This window comes from Schistocerca serialis, chromosome 8 (assembly GCF_023864345.2).
Source record: "Schistocerca serialis cubense isolate TAMUIC-IGC-003099 chromosome 8, iqSchSeri2.2, whole genome shotgun sequence".
In the NCBI taxonomy this organism is placed as follows: domain Eukaryota; kingdom Metazoa; phylum Arthropoda; class Insecta; order Orthoptera; family Acrididae; genus Schistocerca; species Schistocerca serialis.
Window position 1 is genome coordinate 360,417,108 of NC_064645.1, and position 19,218 is coordinate 360,436,325.

The 19,218-nt window shown below is 44.2% G+C and overlaps 1 protein-coding gene across 18 annotated transcripts in view; it reads left to right on the forward strand.

The window, feature by feature from the left end:
- LOC126416640 (CUGBP Elav-like family member 2) overlaps nt 1-19,218 on the forward strand; it is a 764,867-nt gene that overhangs the window by 349,267 nt on the left and 396,382 nt on the right. The window contains exon 1 of one of the 18 annotated variants that reach the window (XM_050084429.1): nt 830-1,040. The exons of the other annotated variants lie outside the window; for them this stretch is intronic. Coding sequence (XP_049940386.1) covers nt 1,032-1,040 — 9 coding nt within the window. The 5' untranslated portion in view covers nt 830-1,031. Of the gene's footprint in view, nt 1-829; nt 1,041-19,218 lie in introns of those variants that run through there. 18 annotated transcript variants of the gene reach the window in all.

Genomic DNA, 19,218 nt, shown 5'->3' on the forward strand with positions numbered 1-19,218 from the left:
TTAGGACAACAAAGTTCAGCCTACTAGTTACCGGAACCAAAATTATCAAAAATAAAGTTTACGTCACGGTGGGGATTAGTAACATGCACGTGCTGTGGGAGGCACAAGTGCCGTACGGACAGCCTGCTAGTTGCCCGTGGCAGTGGGATTTTTGCATTGGAAATGACATGCACCCAGGCGGTCCATCGTCCGTGCACTGCCTCCGGCCATCTCAGGTGCAATTAGCTGCCATCTGCATGCGTCCGCCGAGCCACTGTGATTGCGTTAACTCCGTCCTCTCCCGTCGCCCTAGATTCCGAGCCCTTCGGATGTCCTTTCCGTTCCCTTCTAGCTAGGGCCGACCCTAACCCTTCCCCCCTTTTTTAACTCCACCACCGTTTTTTCATTAGAGGGCTTTCGCTTTGAATATTCATGAGTGCGCTCTGCTGCCATCGCGTGGCCGCTCTTAGTATCAACATTCTGTACAGGCGGCTGGCGCGCTCGCGCGTGTGACGGAGGAAGATGGGAGAGGACCCTGCTGCGAAACCGAAAGGGTCGAAGGAAACCAATAGAAAGAAGGGGAAAAAAGAAGAGATTCATATTGAGGGGGGAGACTACACCGCGTCAGCAGAATTTCCGCGAAAGGACCGGATTGTGTCAGTACACACCCCACTACAGAAGCGGCAAAAAGAAATCAATCACGTAGCAGTGAGCTGTCTTACCGATCGTGTGTGCCCACATAGTTCCGCCGGTGGGCGGCAGGTGGCAGCATCAACCTCGTACCTGTGCTTCCGAGCGGCGACGCCAGAGGGCTCAGCGGGCAGTCACGTTGTTCTGCGTTGTGTGGGTGATGCGGACTGCTGCTCGCTCGTGGTGTCGTACCGGAAGAATTGCAGAAAGAAAAACGAGCGCCGGCCCAACGAAAATATTCCGGAGAGACAGCATTTACTGGAAGTGGAAGCACAAAATCCAAGTAGCTGACGCCTTGTAACTCTCCCGTGGTTAATAGAACTCGGCAGTCGCGCTTTCGCCGAATCTGAATGTAACTTTATATGATAGAGGTGCGTAATAGCTGTACTTTTTGTTTCCTGCATATACTTACCATTCTTTAACCCCTTTAAATTGCTCCTAACGTTTGTAACCGTTGCAGTTAATACTTTTAACAAGCGAAGTTTTCGTTCCTTTGGCCAGAAATAGCAATAAAGTTCAAAGGACGCTTCCGTGTGCCGTGCCCACCCCATTGCGAGAAAATAAAGTTCAACGCCTCTATTCACACGTAATAAAAAGTCCAGCAAACCAAGCAAGTAGCGACGTACAGGATACTGCCGCACCGCCACAACAGATCTGACGTCACCTGTTTAAAATAGAATCTCAGCTGTCGTTTCCGTCCACCACGTAGTACTGGCCCTACGCGACCGTCTGTGACAGTCTTCAGTCGTAGGTCTTCAGTGGATTTGCCAGTGAAGCTATAGCGACACGACCGCTGATAACTAACACGCAGTGAAGCGAAATTGGACAATCGGGCAGAATTCCAAAGCCTCTTTTAGTCTGTACCTGATACTGCTCCACTTAGTCGGTGATAAAAGAAGTGCAAAATTATTTCCATCGCGCGATTTCTTCTATAAATTCGTTTTGTCGCTTGTCTCCTGTTTGACTCTACGAGTTTACGCAGTAACATTTTAATAAGAAGTGTGTGTGTGTGTGTGTGTGTGTGTGTGTGTGTGTGTGTGTGTGTGTGTATAATCATCGCTCACGAGTAAATCCTGGTACATGGCACATTAAGAAGTTTTCATATCAGCGCTGGACGTAATCACCACATGATATTCGTACATACTTGTCCTACTACTTATTTCCAAACGCCTACTTATTTTAGGTAACGCTAAGGATCTGTCGCGCGACATACCTAAGTATCCACCGCAGTCGCTTCCGGGAAACAAGTGGGAACACTGCGGATAACGGATATGTGTTACGAGGAAGTTCTGCCTACAGCAAAACGCATGAAATGCCCAGAATCAAGCTTCAGCGTTACTAGGCGCACACAACCCGTCCTTCGTGGTAATTATGTTCGTCTACTTTTCCCGTTGCGAGTCTTCATGAAACATTGCACAGAAACATTGTTTCACCTACGCTCCATGAATTATTCTACTCTGCGCGATCTGAGTTTTGGGTTAAAAGTAAATTGCCTGATGAATGAAAACAGTATTTAGCTGTTTTTTTGTGTGTAATGGTAATGTTTTAAAAAGTTCGAAATGATCGTGTGTGGTATACTACTGAATGTTGGAGGATAGCACCACCTGCAAGATACGGGGTTAGTCCGACAGCTCGCACGATGTGCCTTATACGATTGGCATCGCTGCTCTATGTACACTCGGCAGTATACAAAGGGAACAATCCTTTCAGTTTTCTCGCCTGATTGCAGTCTGCCAAAGGAATGTAGTTGAATGATAGTGGAAACAATAACGAAATTTGGCTCTACGAACTAATGCAAATTACAATATCTCTGCGTCATTTCTCCAGTTCAGTTTTATCCCAGGTTCTTCCCTCTTTCATCCCTTCGTCGTTCACTCGTATCACTTAAGACATACAGCGAGGAAGGATTGGAAGCTCGGTGACGTGAAGACTACTCTCGTCCAGTCATCTACTCATATAATACAATAACACAGTAACTGATTCAGAGCACAGAATAATCTTTGTTTCGTATGGAGACCAAGAAAACTTAGAGGTATAAAGATGAAAGTGGGTTCCTTGTCGATGACGCCCTCTGTCAAAGGCAGCAGGATTATTCGCATTCCTTTGAACCAGTTTAATTCGGGTGGATACATTTAAGAACACACTGGTAAATTAGCAATATCTCAGATCATCTGACGTGATCTGAGGCATCATTAAGGCTGAGGGACATTTGATAGTCTGTGGCATTGTTACAAACAGGGTACGTATAAACTGTAAAATAATCAAAATGGTCATGAAACCGAGGGGTTCCCACATAAATTGTCCTTTACTTTGCTTCATTCTGAAAACCATCTTAGCATTTCGAATATAGCAAAGAAGTCCCTCCCTTCTCTCTCTCTCTCTCTCTCTCTCTCTCTCTCTCTCTCTCTCTCTGGTACGCGTTACGTGGTTTAACACCGCCGGCGGAATTTCAAGTCACCTTTCCGTTTTACGAGTGACGTAATTGAAATATGACATTCAAATGGTGACAAACCGAAAACCCGACGATATGAAATCATTTCTAGGATCTAGTTACTAGACACCATGATTGTTGCAAAACTGTCCAGTAGTTCGTGGCACCCTTCCTTAAAATGATTTGGTAAATTGGCAGATCAACAAATTCACAGAATATTAAAGAGCACAGCAGATGAAGTTTCTTGAAACTTTCAGAAATATCTGTTGCACCGACTTCTGCGCGGTAGTGGGGACTGGCAGTGGGAGGTACGGTGGTGTTCCTGTACTTCCTGCTGGAACTACCTTGTTTGTCTTTGACTACTGAAGTTAGGAGCAACAGTTATGTCAGTCACAAAGAGGTAAATAAAATCCGAAAGAAATTATAAAACGTATGGAGTGTGGTATGCTTTAGCTTCCATCTGCGTTGAAGAGAGACTTTTCAGTCTTGTGTTTATTGTAAAATGCCAAGTAATGGTACGGCCAGCACTTGAAAAACATTAGTTTGATATGTAGCCTGATAGGGAAGCGCAAGGTGGACGATAAACAGTAGACTCACGAGAAAATAACCTTCTGAAATAGGGTGTAATAGAAGAAAGCTGCAGATTAGATGTATAGATCAGGTAACTGATCAGCAGGAAATTGATAGGGTAGAATGTAGAATAGAGAATCGGTTTTCTGGAAAAATGGCTAACGGCTTATCCTGAGGGCATGAAGAAATAGTTAATTTGGTAATGGAGAAGGGTATGGAGGGCTAGAAGTTACAGAGGCAGAACGAAGCTAAAGTGGTTCAAATGGATGAAGGGGGCAATGGTGACTCAGAGACGAAACTGTTCGCAAAATATTGACTGTCGTAGAAAGCTGCATCCAATCAGTCTTCGGGCTGCTGACGAGAGAGTAGAACAAAAGGAGAATCTGTGTTTTGGATGCCCTTAGACGGTGTCAGAGCTCTTCTCTAACTTATCATCGCAAGTAATTGCTACAAGAGATACAAGTGAACAAAGCGTAATGCGCGCCAGCCATTGCAAATGGCTTTTACCCAAGCCTAGGGAATCCCCCCGCCCACCGTTGTCTCGTAGTTAGCGGGGCGTGACTCCTCGTAAGTTACTCTTCCACCATAGTCCGCGGTACTGGGATGGGGGGGGGGGGGGGGTGAGACCTTGTTGGCCTAGGCGGCTTCGGCGGCAGCGGCCACTGTGTTGTTCCGCGTCCGCAAGGCGGCGCGGCCGGCGCTCTGGCGCCTGGCGGCGGGCGCCCACCGCGGCCTGCCAAGAATTCGTCCGAATTAGCTCCCGCTCTGCCAGCCCGCGCCAGGGCCCGCTCACCGCCGCCGCCGGCCATTGTTCCGCGTCGCCCCACCTCACCCGTCTGTGGCTGTCGAAGGGCGACCGTTCTCCGAGAAAAACGTGCCACCAAAGGGAAGATCCGTGCAACTCTTAACTGGTCGCATTTACTGACCTTCCAGGGACGTGTTTCGGTGTAATGGTTCTCCATCATCAGGTCGATATACAGGGTGTTACAAAAAGGTAAGGCCAAAGTTTCAGGAAACATTCCTCACACACAAATAAAGAAAAGATGTTATGTGGACATGCGTCCGGAAACGCATAATTTCCATGTTAGAGCTCATTTTAGTTTCGTCAGTATGTACTGTACTTCCTCGATTCACCGCCAGTTGGCCCAATTGAAGGAAGGTAATGTTGACTTCGGTGCTTGTGTTGACATGCGACTCATTGCTCTACAGTACTAGCATCAAGCACATCAGTACGTAGCATCAACAGGTTAGTGTTCATCACGAACGTGGTTTTGCAGTCAGTGCAACGTATACAAATGCGGAGTTGGCAGATGCCCATTTGATGTATGGATTAGCACGGGGCAATAGCCGTGGCTCGGTACGTTTGTATCGAGACAGATTTCCAGAACGAAGGTGTCCCGACAGGAAGACGTTCGAAGCAATTGATGGCGTCTTAGGGAGCACGGAACATTCCAGCCTATGACTCGCGACTGGGGAAGACCTAGAACGACGAGGACACCTGCAATGGACGAGGCAATTCTTCGTGCAGTTGACGATAACCTTAATGTCGGCGTCAGAGAAGTTGCTGCTATACAAGGTAACGTTGACCACGTCACTGTATGGAGAGTGATACGGGAGAACCAGTTGTTTTCGTACCATGTACAGCGTGTGCAGGCACTATCAGCAGCTGATTGGCCTCCACGGGTACACTTCTGCGAATGGTTCATCCGCCAATGTGTCAATCCTCATTTCAATGCAAATGTTCTCTTTACGGATGAGGCTTCATTCCGACGTGATCAAATTGTAAATTTTCACAATCAACATGTGTGGGCTGACGATAATCTGCACGCAATTGTGCAATCACGTCAGCAACACAGATTTTCTGTGAACGTTTGGGCAGGCATTGTTGGTGATGTCTTGATTGGGCCCCATGTTCTTCCACCTACGCTCAATGGAGCACGTTATCATGATTTCATACTGGATACTCTACCTGTGCTGCTAGAACATGTGGCTTTACAAGTACGACACAACATGTCGTTCATGCACGATGGAGCTCCTGCACATTTCAGTCGAAGTGTTCGTACGCTTCTCAACAACAGATTCGGTGACGTATGGATTGGTAGAGGCGGACCAATTCCATGGCCTCCACGCTCTCCTGACCTCAATCCTCTTCACTTTCATTTATGGGGGCATTTGAAAGCTCTTGTCTACGCAACCCCGGTACCAAATGTAGAGACTCTTCGTGCTCGTATTGTGGACGGGCTGTGATACAATACGCCATTCTCCAGGGCTGCATCAACGCATCAGGGATTCCATGCGACGAAGGGTGGATGCATGTGTCCTCGCTAACGGAGGACATTTTGAACATTTCCTGTAACAAAAGTGGATGAAGCCACGCTGGTACGTTCTGTTTCTGTGTGTTTCCATTCCATGATTAATGTGATTTGAAAAAAGTAATAAAATGAGCTCTTAACATGGAAATTAACCGTTTCCGGACACATGTCCACACAACATCTTTTCTTTATTTGTGTGTGAGGAATGTTTCCTGAAAGTTTGGCCGTACATTTTTGTAACACCCTGTATTTAAATGAATAATATCCGAACTTTTCTGCCCCCCCCCCCCCTCAGGCATGCATCAACGGTTCAATTTTTGGGTGTGAGGGAGGTGGAGGAGGAGGGGTATCCAAAGATACATTAGACGTTAATAATAGTAGCAAGTACAACAAAATACACAGGCTAGGCAAGATAAAACTAACCCTCAAAACGCGTTATGCACCTTAAGACAAACAACCTAACGTACATCGTCGTTACTGGGGTACATACCTTATCGGCAGAATCATACCAACTGCAGTGACGTCAGAATGACGTTTCACTCGATGCGTCAGACGCCTTATTGATTTTGGAGTATTTAGATATTTCGTATTATAACTTGCAGTATGACGTTTCAAGGCAACAATAGATTCATCGCAAATACTTCTCCTATATAATTGTCAATGACGCATCACGATATATGTCTTATAGAGATGCCATGATAGCTGACACAAAAGAAGAAAATCACACGTCTTCGGCGTGATGTCGTGGATTACGATCAAAGGTAGTAGACTTGCGTCCTGTTTTCTTTTCTTTCTTTTTTTTTCTCTTAGCGTTTTTAACACATTTTGGAACTTTCTCGTGTTTTGCACTATTTGATGAGATTTCAATTTATATCCGATTAGAAAACGAAGGACTAAACAAGTATTAGACTGTTTATTTCCGAATATGTGGCGATTTCAGAGTGTGTGGTTTGGCAGGAAACGAAGAGGACAGCTTAAAAATCATATTCTTCCTTGTCACAACTATTTGGCTGTTTATTGCCTATTCTATGCAAATACCATGAAGATATAGATATTCACATGTTACAACCAGGGGTACTTGTGGTTTGTATAATTCTGCTGGTAATTACTTCTTATGCAGGGATTATGATGTAAGTAGGGTTGCACGAAATACAGGGTGATTCAAAAAGAATACCACAACTTTAGGAATTTAAAACTCTGCAACGACAAAAGGCAGAGCTAAGCACTATCTGTCGGCGAATTAAGGGAGCTATAAAGTTTCATTTAGTTGTACATTTGTTCGCCATTTCAGCCAATAAAGTTTTTGGTCCCTTTTTCTTCGAAGGTGCTACGGTAACTGGACTACAGTATCTGGAGATGTTAGAGACTTGGCTGTTCCCTCAGCTCGAACAAGAAGCACAACAATTCATATTTCAGCAGGATGGAGCGCCACCACATAGGCACTTATCTGTCCGTTACTACCTGAACGTCAACTACCCGAGGCGATGGATCGGCCGCCAGGCAGCCCGTGACAGAGCACTTAATAACTGGCCTCCAAGAAGCCCTGATCTTACCCCCTGCGATTTTTTCTTACGGGGGTATGTTAAGGATATGGTGTTTCGGCCACCTCTCCCAGCCACCATTGATGTTTTGAAACGAGAAATAACAGCAGCTATCCAAACTGTTACGCCTGATATGCTACAGAGAGTGTGGAACGAGTTGGAGTATCGGGTTGATATTGCTCGTGTGTCTGGAGGGGGCCATATTGAACATCTCTGAACTTGTTTTTGAGTGAAAAAAAAAACCTTTTTAAATACTCTTTGTAATGATGTATAACAGAAGGCTATATTATGTTTCTTTCATTAAATACACATTTTTAAAGTTGTGGTATTCTTTTTGAATCACCCTGTATTTTTCGAACCAGTTTAATTCTGCCCATCGTATATAAAATGTTTTAATATAAAAATAATAATTCTTTTGTTTTTTGTTTGGCGAGCTAATAACTGCCACGAAAAAATACTTCTTTTCCTTTTTCAAAAATCTTTCATTTTCGAGAATGAGCTCTTTTCCTCTCATCTGACCATTTGATTGCAGTTGTTTTCTTGTTAATTTTCCTGAAAACCTTAGACTTACTTGACTTTGTCTGAAATTCCTTCTGCTGACTCTGCATTTCTTCGAAGCCATTTTGTGTGTTTCATCTCCACCCATTTTCTTTGCCTGTTATCCTGTTCTGGAAGAATGTGTCTGTATTATATGTTAAATTGTCTTCCTTCATTGCCTCTACATGTCAAAAGAGCATAACACATCTTTCCCCTACCTCATCTTTCATTTTAGGGTAAAATGAGTATGAAATTTTTTAACTACCATGAAATATATTTAACGCTTTATTGTAATAACTAGCCTTTTCCCCATGACTACGTATGTGTTACACATATTTTGAACACACTTCCTCCTCTCCTACTCTGCGTGCATCTGTCCACTTTATCGCCCCACCTCTATCTATCTCCTCCTTCCCACACTGTTTATTCATTTCGTCCACCCCCATTTCTCTTGATATTTTCGTCCACCCCCATCTCTTTGACAATATCTTCCACCCCCTTCCTCTGACTGTATCCTCCTCCACTCCTCTCTATCCAACTCTACCTCCCCCTCCTCCCTTCCCAACTGCCCACTACCACTCTACACCATTCAGCTCCCCCTCCTCTCCTATCTCCATCCATTTTCTCCTTGCCTTCACTCTGTCCATCCCTCTCAATCAGCCTCCAGCCACACTCATCGACACACACACTCTGCAATACAGTTCAATAAAGCAGGCCAACGCTACTCCCAAAACATCCCTGTCGTAAAGGGCATGCTAAACATTAGGGGCTTGAAAAACTTTTATTTGGCCCTGAAGCACAGGCCGTCGTGCAGAGCACGCCGATAGAGCAGCTAAATACTAGAACAAGATTAGATTAGTACTTGTTCCGTAGATCATGAATACGATACTTCGTAATGATGTGGAACGTGTCAGGTTAATAAAAGATGTTACACTACACAAAATATTACATGACAATATTTTTTGTGGGGGTTGGGGAAATTACGCACTTGTAATATCCAAAAATTCATCTAATTAGTAGAAGCAGTTGCCATTAAGAAAATCTTTTAATTTCCTTTTAAATGCTATATGGCTATCTGTCAGACTTTTTTATGCTATTCGGGAAGTGACCAAAGACTTTCGTGGCAGCATAATTTACCCACTTCTGAGCCAATCTTAGATTTAACCTTGAGTAGTGAAGATCATCCTTTCTCCTAGTGTTGTAGCCATGTACACTGCTATTACTTTTGAATTCGTTTGGATTGTTAATAACAAATTTCATAAGTGAATATATATATTGTGAGGCTACAGTGAAGATTTCTAGCTCTTTAAATAAGTGTCTGCGGGATGATCTTGGATGAACTCCAGCAATTATTCTGATTACACACTTTTGTGCAATGAACACTCTTTTACTAAATTATGAGTTACCCCAGAATATGATGCCATAGGAAAGCAGAGAATGAAAATAGGTACCCCTCATCAATGCATACACCTAGAAATTTTGAATATTCTACCTTAGCTACCGATTTCTGATCGTAGTCTGTATATATCAATGGTGTAATTCCAGTTAATGTGTGGAACTGTATATACTATGTTTTGTCAAAATTTAATGAGAGCCTATGAACAGAGAACCACTTAATGATTTTCTGAAAAACGTCATTTACAACTTCACCAATTAATTCTTGTCTGTTGGGTGTGATAGCTATACTTGTATCATCGGCAAAAAGTATCAGCTTTGCATCTTCGTGAATACAGAATGGCAAGTCATTAATATATATTAAGAACGCAACGTGTCATGCAAGGCAGCATACATATTAGGCCCCAGAAAACTGTTTCTTCCTCAAACGTGTAGGTTGTCGTGCAAAAACAGGTTGTTTTGGCAGGCTGATACTGCCCAACAAAACTTGCCTGTCGTGCAAGGCAGCCTATGTTCCAGAGGCTGGAAAACAAAACATTTTTGTCCAAATTTGTGTATTCATGAGGCTTGCTGGTTCGGTGTCAGGTTTGCTTAGCAAAATGTCGGAGAGTCGGAGATACTGCAATTCAGGAAAACATATCCTTTGAAAAGTAGACCCCCTAAAATTTCAAGAAATTCTATTACACAATTAGTGTAAGAACAAAACTAGGCAACAGACTCCCATAACATCCATGATGTCACAATTTACACAATGTAAAATCAACATGTACGTTCACAATTATCAGTATTGCACTAACACTGTGAACACTGGTCTGCAAAATATGGCTATAAGAGCTGGTAAATGGGGAATTTGCGAATCTCAATACTTTCTGGCTATGTTCAGTGTACGCCACAATTTTATGAGCTGTTTTCTTTTATTTCTTTAAATTGAAATTCATAAGTTACCATCGCAGCAAACCTAAAATTACAAAAATTCGTTCTGAATGTTGTTTGTCTAACACTGTGGTTTTCGTATGAATTCTGGATGGCTCAGTACAAAAGCAACTACTACTCATTCATTTTAGCGAACTACCTACGTCTCATATATCAACGCTTACTTCATTATTGTGTTCAGTGAATCATGGCGTGCTGTTAATCTGTAATAAGCGACAATATCCATCCGATTCAGATAGAAACTAAAGAGCTGATCTTGTACTACTGAAATTCAATGTTGTCGAATGAAATTGCACGATATTTATTTCCCTGCTCACATGAACCACTGGCTATTAAGACAACATTTTGCCAGAGACAACAAAATACAAATCATCGTAGACAATTGGCAGAAAGCACAGACGGCTGTCTTCTATGGCGAGGGTGCGGAAAGTTAGTATAATGCTACGACAAAGGTATCAGTCGGAGCGGAGACTATGTACACTCCTGGAAATGGAAAAAAGAACACATTGACACCGGTGTGTCAGACCCACCATACTTGCTCCGGACACTGCTAGAGGGCTGTACAAGCAATGATCACACGCGCGGCACAGCGGACACACCAGGAACCGCGGTGTTGGCCGTCGAATGGCGCTAGCTGCGCAGCATTTGTGCACCGCCGCCGTCAGTGTCAGCCAGTTTGCCGTGGCATACGGAGCTCCATCGCAGTCTTTAACACTGGTAGCATGCCGCGACAGCGTGGACGTGAACCGTATGTGCAGTTGACGGACTTTGAGCGAGGGCGTATAGTGGGCATGCGGGAGGCCGGGTGGACGTACCGCCGAATTGCTCAACACGTGGGGCGTGAGGTCTCCACAGTACATCGACGTTGTCGCCAGTGGTCGGCGGAAGGTGCACGTGCCCGTCGACCTGGGACCGGACCGCAGCGACGCACGGATGCACGCCAAGACCGTAGGATCCTACGCAGTGCCGTAGGGGACCGCACCGCCACTTCCCAGCAAATTAGGAACACTGTTGCTCCTGGGGTATCGGCGAGGACCATTCGCAACCGTCTCCATGAAGCTGGGCTACGGTCCCGCACACCGTTAGGCCGTCTTCCGCTCACGCCCCAACATCGTGCAGCCCGCCTCCAGTGGTGTCGCGACAGGCGTGAATGGAGGGACGAATGGAGACATGTCGTCTTCAGTGATGAGAGTCGCTTCTGCCTTGGTGCCAGTGATGGTCGTATGCGTGTTTGGCGCCGTGCAGGTGAGCGCCACAATCAGGACTGCATACGACCGAGGCACACAGGGCCAACACCCGGCATCATGGTGTGAGGAGCGATCTCCTACACTGGCCGTACACCACTGGTGATCGTCGACGGGACACTGAATAGTGCACGGTACATCCAAACCGTCATCGAACCCATCGTTCTACCATTCCTAGACCGGCAAGGGAACTTGCTGTTCCAACAGGACAATGCACGTCCGCATGTATCCCGTGCCACCCAACGTGCTCTAGAAGGTGTAAGTCAACTACCCTGGCCAGCAAGATCTCCGGATCTGTCCCCCATTGAGCATGTTTGGGACTGGATGAAGCGTCGTCTCACGCGGTCTGCACGTCCAGCACGAACGCTGGTCCAACTGAGGCGCCAGGTGGAAATGGCATGGCAAGCCGTTCCACAGGACTACATCCAGCATCTCTACGATCGTCTCCATGGGAGAATAGCAGCCTGCATTGCTGCGAAAGGTGGATATACACTGTACTAGTGCCGACATTGTGCATGCTCTGTTGCCTGTGTCTATGTGCCTGTGGTTCTGTCAGTGTGATCATGTGATGTATCTGACCCCAGGAATGTGTCAATAAAGTTTCCCCTTCCTGGGACAATGAATTCACGGTGTTCTTATTTCAATTTCCAGGAGTGTAGATTAATATCTGGAAGGTGTAACTAACTGTGGCAAATAATTATTTTTTTTAAAATTTTCATTGTGGTTTCCATTTAGCGACCGAAGTGACTTCGTTTTTCGAAGTAGCCCTCGTTCATAGCAATAACATGCAGCAAATTCCCCCTGATCCTTTTACACACTATCGTGTGATTCATGGTTACCGACGATAGTCAAAGGGTTAGACATGCCTTTCCTTTGTTGGTAGGAATCTTCCTTATGTTTGGTTACAGTAGTGACGGATTTGAAAGTTTATCTGTAAATTAAAATCACTCCCTTATGAGTAAAATGTTTTTGGAGTGCATTCCAAAGAGGATATTCTGTGAACGGTAATAACTTCCCTTCCGTATTTCTGGTGTCCATGAAATCGTTACTGACTTACTTTGATACTGGATAGCCGGCCGGCGTGGCCGAGCGGTTCTAGGCGCTACAGTCTCGGGCATAGATGTGTGTGATGTCTTTAGGTTAGTTAGGTTTAAGTACTTCTAATTTCTAGGGGACTAATGACGTCAGCAGTCAAGTCCCATAGTGCTCAGAGCCATTTTTGATACTGGATACTCACGTATGCCACCAATTACTAAATTAATAAATCGTGCGACTTACGTAAAATTGCTTCATGTATGACGCGTGTAATTGCTACCAAATTACTTGTCATGTACTCAGAGGAGCGTATGGGAAGATACGGGAGACCCGCGCCGCTGACTACGCAAGGTCCTATCGGAGGTGGATTGCCGTGGCTTCCTCCGGCCGATAGGGGGATGAACGATGATGATGAAGACTACACAACACCCAGTCATCTTGAAGCAGCGAAAATCCCTGACCCCGCCGGGAATCGAACTCGGGACCCCGTGCGCGGGATGCGAGAACGCTGCCGCAAGACCACGAGCTGCGGACATGTATATGAAAATGACTAATATTGTATAGCTCAAGATAAGCCGTGAAACGTTAAGGAAGCACAGACGAGGAGAAAACAAGTAAAAAGTAAAATACACAAACATAACTGAATTTACAGATTTATTTACATTACTGGATGGAAAACGAACTTAGGACTTCACAAAAAGGAGACAAAAAATTAACCTTTCCAGAACATATTATAATTTACTCGTACTTGCTTTTCATTCGTTGCACTTCGTGAACACTCAGAAATGCAATATGTCCTCTACTGAACATTAATCGCAGTTGGGAAAAAGTGTAAATTTTAGCCGAAGCTTCGTCCGGTTTGTAGTCGTGCTGTTAATTTGCTACATGTGGCACTCTCCTTCCGCTTGAGATCATAACTGAGGAACTTTGGCTGATGTGGTAAATGCTGTCCAGAAACAGAGCACAAAATTTCTCCGATACTGATGTGTTCTTTGCTCACCTTTAATGACAAATTTGTGATTGAGTCAAAGTGCGAAAGGGAATTTACAATGTACGAAATATGTAGCACGGTTGTTCAGCGATGGCAGCCTGTTACAATGATGATGCTTCGTGTCTACTAGAGGCTGTCTGTTCCATGGAGGTCATTCGCTGTAGTTAAGATTCCTTATAATTTTCTCCGCTAGAGGGTATACAGTGTACCTCCCAGCAGCCCTCGTATGAGGCAGCAGGACACTCGCCTAATCCTAACATATGGATAATGATGGAACGTGCGTTCCTCTCTTCAAGGAAAACAACAGTAAAAGTTAACGGAAAATGGCGGAAAGAATTTATCGATGCTAAGCTGACTGCTGACCGTGTGCAGAGTATTCAACGATGTCAGGCCAAACAGTTACGTTCCATCCACACCTGCATTTACAATCAAAACATTATTTTTGAGTGTCGGCTACAACACCGCAGATCCTGAATGATCAAAATGACTTCCCCAACCTAATTTCGTGTAGAGTATTCAGAAAATAGAGTGCGGGATATCGTAGTGAAAATAGCTAGGATTGTTTGGAAGAGTTCGGCCTATTTCAGACTTCGTAGCACCAAATGGGCAATATGACCTTTTTTAACAAAGAAAACCTTACGCTAGACACGAGAAACCAGACAATTATTCTCTTTCGAAAATCAGGAGAATTGTGACTTTCTCTGGACTAACTGCCGAACAAGACAGAAGGTTCGTTCTGATATAAAAATTCTGAAGCGTAGCTTCTTAGAACGTGCGGAAGCTACGCACTCAAATTTCCAATTGAGTGATTCAAAGAACAGTCTGCAAAATGGTATCGGATTATTCGCACTAACAGAAATAATATTCACAGGAAGGTTTTACAATTCAGATGGCACATGCACTGTTTCGGTTTTATAGTAATACCAGCTGACAAACCCGGCAGTTCCCGCGTATTCATTTTATCAATTTTCTATTTTCACGCAGTCGACCCGGAACTGCTTCGCGTGTCTACAACGCGATTTTGTAAGCGTCTCCATGGCAACGTGTCTTCATAACTTTCTAGAAAGCTATTGTGCCCACCTACAGCCGTTTGCACTTAGCATTTGAAAGCTGTCTGAAGCGCCGCAAGGTGTCAGACAATTCCTTAAGCTGACTGGAATGTAAGTGTGTTTTAGAAGTAAGTAATAAATGTGTTAGAAGTTCAATCATGATGTGGCATTTTTTCACGTATCATTGTATATGACTTAACATCTGCTGAACTATGATAGATAGATACGTAGTGCTAAACCCCAACAGTTTTTGTCGCCTGACAGCAAGGGATGTATGTACCAAGTTTGGTTAACATCGTTCCATTGATGGAAATGAGAGTTGAAGAAAGGTATTCAAGATGTTCTTCGTAAAATGTCTTAATATATCCAGGCGTTAAGAAACGCTCGTTCCGACACCTATAGTTCACTCTTAACAAGTTTGTTGTATACAGACTGCAGAAATGCGTCAGAAAAACTACGTTGTAACATTTGATCATCTATTTATTCTGCAGGCTTAGTAGTAGACGTTGAAAAACACAAACTTTCACATACTATTTTTAAGACTTGGTGGATACCGTCTCCAAATGCCTCTCACAGAAGTAATACGTTTAAATAACAAGAAAATGGCCTGAAGTAACTGTTAAGCACCGTTTATGCACTTGCAGGCGAACAGAGGATTTTGAGGAAGTAGGTCACAGTTTCTCGGACCTTTCAGAATAGAAAGACAGGAACAATTGTGATTTAAATATTTAGCTCCTGTAATATTACCTTCTGTCCATTAATAATAATGTTATTAACAATATATACAGTGTGTACATAAAGTCCGGGAACACTTTCAATTATTTATTGCACAAGAACCAAAAATTGTACATATCATACTTATGGAATTTTGAAGAGGAACCCTGAAAGTTTTTTGTTTCTTCATGTTTACCGCCACAGCGTAGTTTGGTAATTTGCCGATAGTCAGCGCTAGTCGCAAACATGGCGAGTTCAGGTGCCGAGCGAGCTTTCTTTGTTTTGGAGTTCGACAAAAACAAGTGTGCTACAGCTGTTCAACGGATGTTTAGGTATAAGTACGGTAAGAAGCCACCAACAAGGAAGGCCATTTACCATTGGCACAACAAATTCGTTGCGACGGGTTGCTTGTGCCCGGCAATGAGAAGAGAACGTCCCTGTGTGAGTGGAGTGAATGTGGAGCGCGTTCGAGAGAGATTCATAAGGAGTCCAAAGAAATCGGTGCGTCGTGCATCCCGTGAACTCGAAATGGCTCCAATGAGAGAAGCCGTCTATGACACCTTTCAAATTGGAGCTAGTGCAGCAGCTCAGTGACGACGACAAAGACAAGCGTTTTGAGTTTTGTTCGCAGTTACAACAGTTAAATGAGGATGGGATGGCATTTTTAATCTCTTAATTTTTAGCGACGAAGCCACTTACCACTCCAATGGGAACGTGAACAGGCATAATTGTCGAATCTGGGGTACAAAGCACCCACACGAATGCATTGAATGTGAGCATGATACCCCAAAGGTAAACACATCGAAAAGTGTACGGGCAATTCTTCACCGAGAGCACTGTCACTCGATATACCTACTTGAACATGTTGCAGCAATGGCTGATGCCTCAAGTGCGATAGGACTCTCCGTTCATCTTTCAGCAGGATGGGGCTCCACCTCATTGTCATCCTGAAGTTCGTGAGTAGTGAGCACGGAGCTGCTGCATCGATGGATTAGCCGTGCTACAGAGGGGAACAGTTGCTTCATGAAATGGCCTCACCGATCACCAGATCTCACTCCTTGTGACTCTGTTTCTGTGGGGACACATTAAAGATCGGGTGTATGTACCGCCTCTACCACGTGATGTAGCAGAGCTCGGGGAGAGAATACGGGAAGCGGCTGCCACAGTCGACGGTGCCACGCGGGAGCGGGTACGGCAAGTATTCGATTACCGTGTTGACATCTGCCGGGTCACTCATGGTTCTCATATCGAATGTTCGTAAAAAACCTTTGAGGGTTTCTCTTCAGAATGCAATATGTATGACATTTGTACAATGTTTAGTTCTTGTGCAATAGATAAAGTGTTCCCGGACTTCATGGCCGGCCGGGGTGGCCGAACGCGGTTCTAGGCGCTTCAGTGTGGAACCGCGCGACCGCTACGGTCGCAGGCTTGCATCCTGCCTCGGGCATGGATGTTTGTGATGTCCTTAGGTTAGTTAGGTTTATGTAGTTTTACGTTCTAGGCGACTGATGACCTCCGATGTTAAGTGCCATAGCGCTCAGAGCCATTTGAACCATTTTTTTTTTGTCTTTCACAATCTCTTGTCATTCATACCGAGATATCGCTATACATTAAATAATTATTTTTGCTTATAATCATTGTACTAGTTTTAAACTGTCCGTGTTGTGGACTGTTCGCGTTCGTCACTGACCACATAGTCTAGGGTTCGGTTAACACGAATAGTCGGGAGCTTGTTGCACAATATAGACATGATTAAGACGCTGTAATGATAAGAAGATACTGTCGCTATAAAGTGTTAATTATTGGAGTAACCATACATTTTCGTTATGTTTGTGAAGAGCCAGTCCCATGTACATACGTTCTTTCAATAGCAGTCTCTCTGTATGACAATAATTATATTGTGTGATACTGTATTGGAGATTAATGGCTGATGGGCAATATTGGAGTGGCCTGATGCTGCTAAAGAAAAGACTAAGGAAAATTTTTCCTTTGTTTTTGGAAAACAGCGCGAGTCTGTCTATGTTGGTCTTCTTCTCATAGTCTGTCGTAGCAATCACACGTACTGTATAAGTTGCGTTATAACAGTTTTTTGTTTGTTGGTTTTAGAGTAATTAAATGTGGTATCTGTTCAGAAATTTTGTAATTACTTTTAATTCACCTCCTCCCAGTTGGATATTTTACATCACCTTTTTGCCTTAGGATTCAGCGGAGTCGGCGGGTCGTTGTGAAGAAAAGTAATAACCGAAAGCGCATTGCGTTCAGCCATTAATTTGCGCTTGCTGATAGCTGTCAGCGACCCTGAGATCAACGGCCGATCCTTTAAATGTATCTTGCAACTAGGGCTGTTGATAGGATATCGCTCTATCGATACAGTCGAAATTGTTCTTATGAAATTGTAGAACAACATAATGTTACTTCCAGAATGAGTTTCACTCTGCAGCGGAGTGTGCGCTGATATGAAACTTACTGGCAGATTAAAACTGTGTCCCGGACCGAGACTCGAACTCGGGACCTTTGCCTTTCTCGGGCAAGTGCACCAAGTTTCATATCACCGCACACTCCGCTGCAGAGTAAAAATTTCATTCTATAGTCATCCCCCACGCTGTGGCTAAGCCATGTCTCCGCAATATCCTTTCTTTCAGGAGTGCTAGTTCTGCAAGTTTCGCAGGAGAGCTCCTGTTAAGTTCGGAAGGTAGGAGACGAGGTACTGGCAGAAGTAAAGCTGTGAGGAGGGGGCGTGAGTCGTGCTTGGGTAGCTCAGTTAAGCCGGCACGGTAGCTCAGCGTGTTCGGTCAGAGGGCTACGTGTCCTCTGTAATAAAAAAAAACTGAGTCAATCGGTCAACAACGAACATAAATGGATGTCTTACGGCGTCCGCCCCAAGCAGACACAACGATCAAAACCGAACACAATGAGATTAAAAAAAAAAAAAAAAGTCAATAGAGCACTTGCCCGCGAAAGGCAAAGGTCCCGGGTTCGAGTCTCGGTCCAGCACACAGTTTTAATCTGCCAGGAAGTTTCATAATGTTACTTTCATTGTGTGAAGGAGTATTACTACATTTTTAGCTTTCATCACGACGTCCAGTCTCTCTCTTTGACTGTGTGAAGCGACTATAGGTGGCAGAAAAGGAGACAGATTGTACGGAGGGGTGGGGGAGATGTGATTGGAATAACAAGATTTCCTATGTGAAGAAATAGAACACCAGTTGCGTTAAAAGGACAAATTTTTAACGCAACTAGTGTGCTATTTCTTCACATCGGCGTTCTTCAAAAACAGTTGGTGAAAATTGTGAACCAAAATGTAAATGAGAAGATTGGTCATTGCGATGAGTGGAGACGTGCGTGAGGGGAAGTGCCGATGTAATCGGCGCATGGCGCTACCAGCAGAAACTGCAACGTTTAGCTTCACCGGGCAATTTTGACAATACAACTACCAGGTCGCTGGCGTTTGCAGAAATCAGAAAAACAAAAACAGGTAATATTCGTACATCCTTGGTTGAAACGGAGGACAGTGGGACGTCAGCTGGTTTAAATTTATATTAAAAATGAAGAAATTCCTCCAGCTGTATTTAAGGTGTCGATTCTATTTTGGCAGCTAATTTCAACGTTGTAACAACGTCATCTTACTAGAAATAAGTGGTGAGATACGGACGTGCTCCGTGTGGAAGGTGAGTTACTACCCTCCTTCCACACGGAGCACGCCCGTATCTCACCACTTATTTCTAGTAAGATGACGTTGTTACAACGTTGAAATTAGCTGCCAAAATAGAATCGACACCTTAAATACAGCTGGAGGA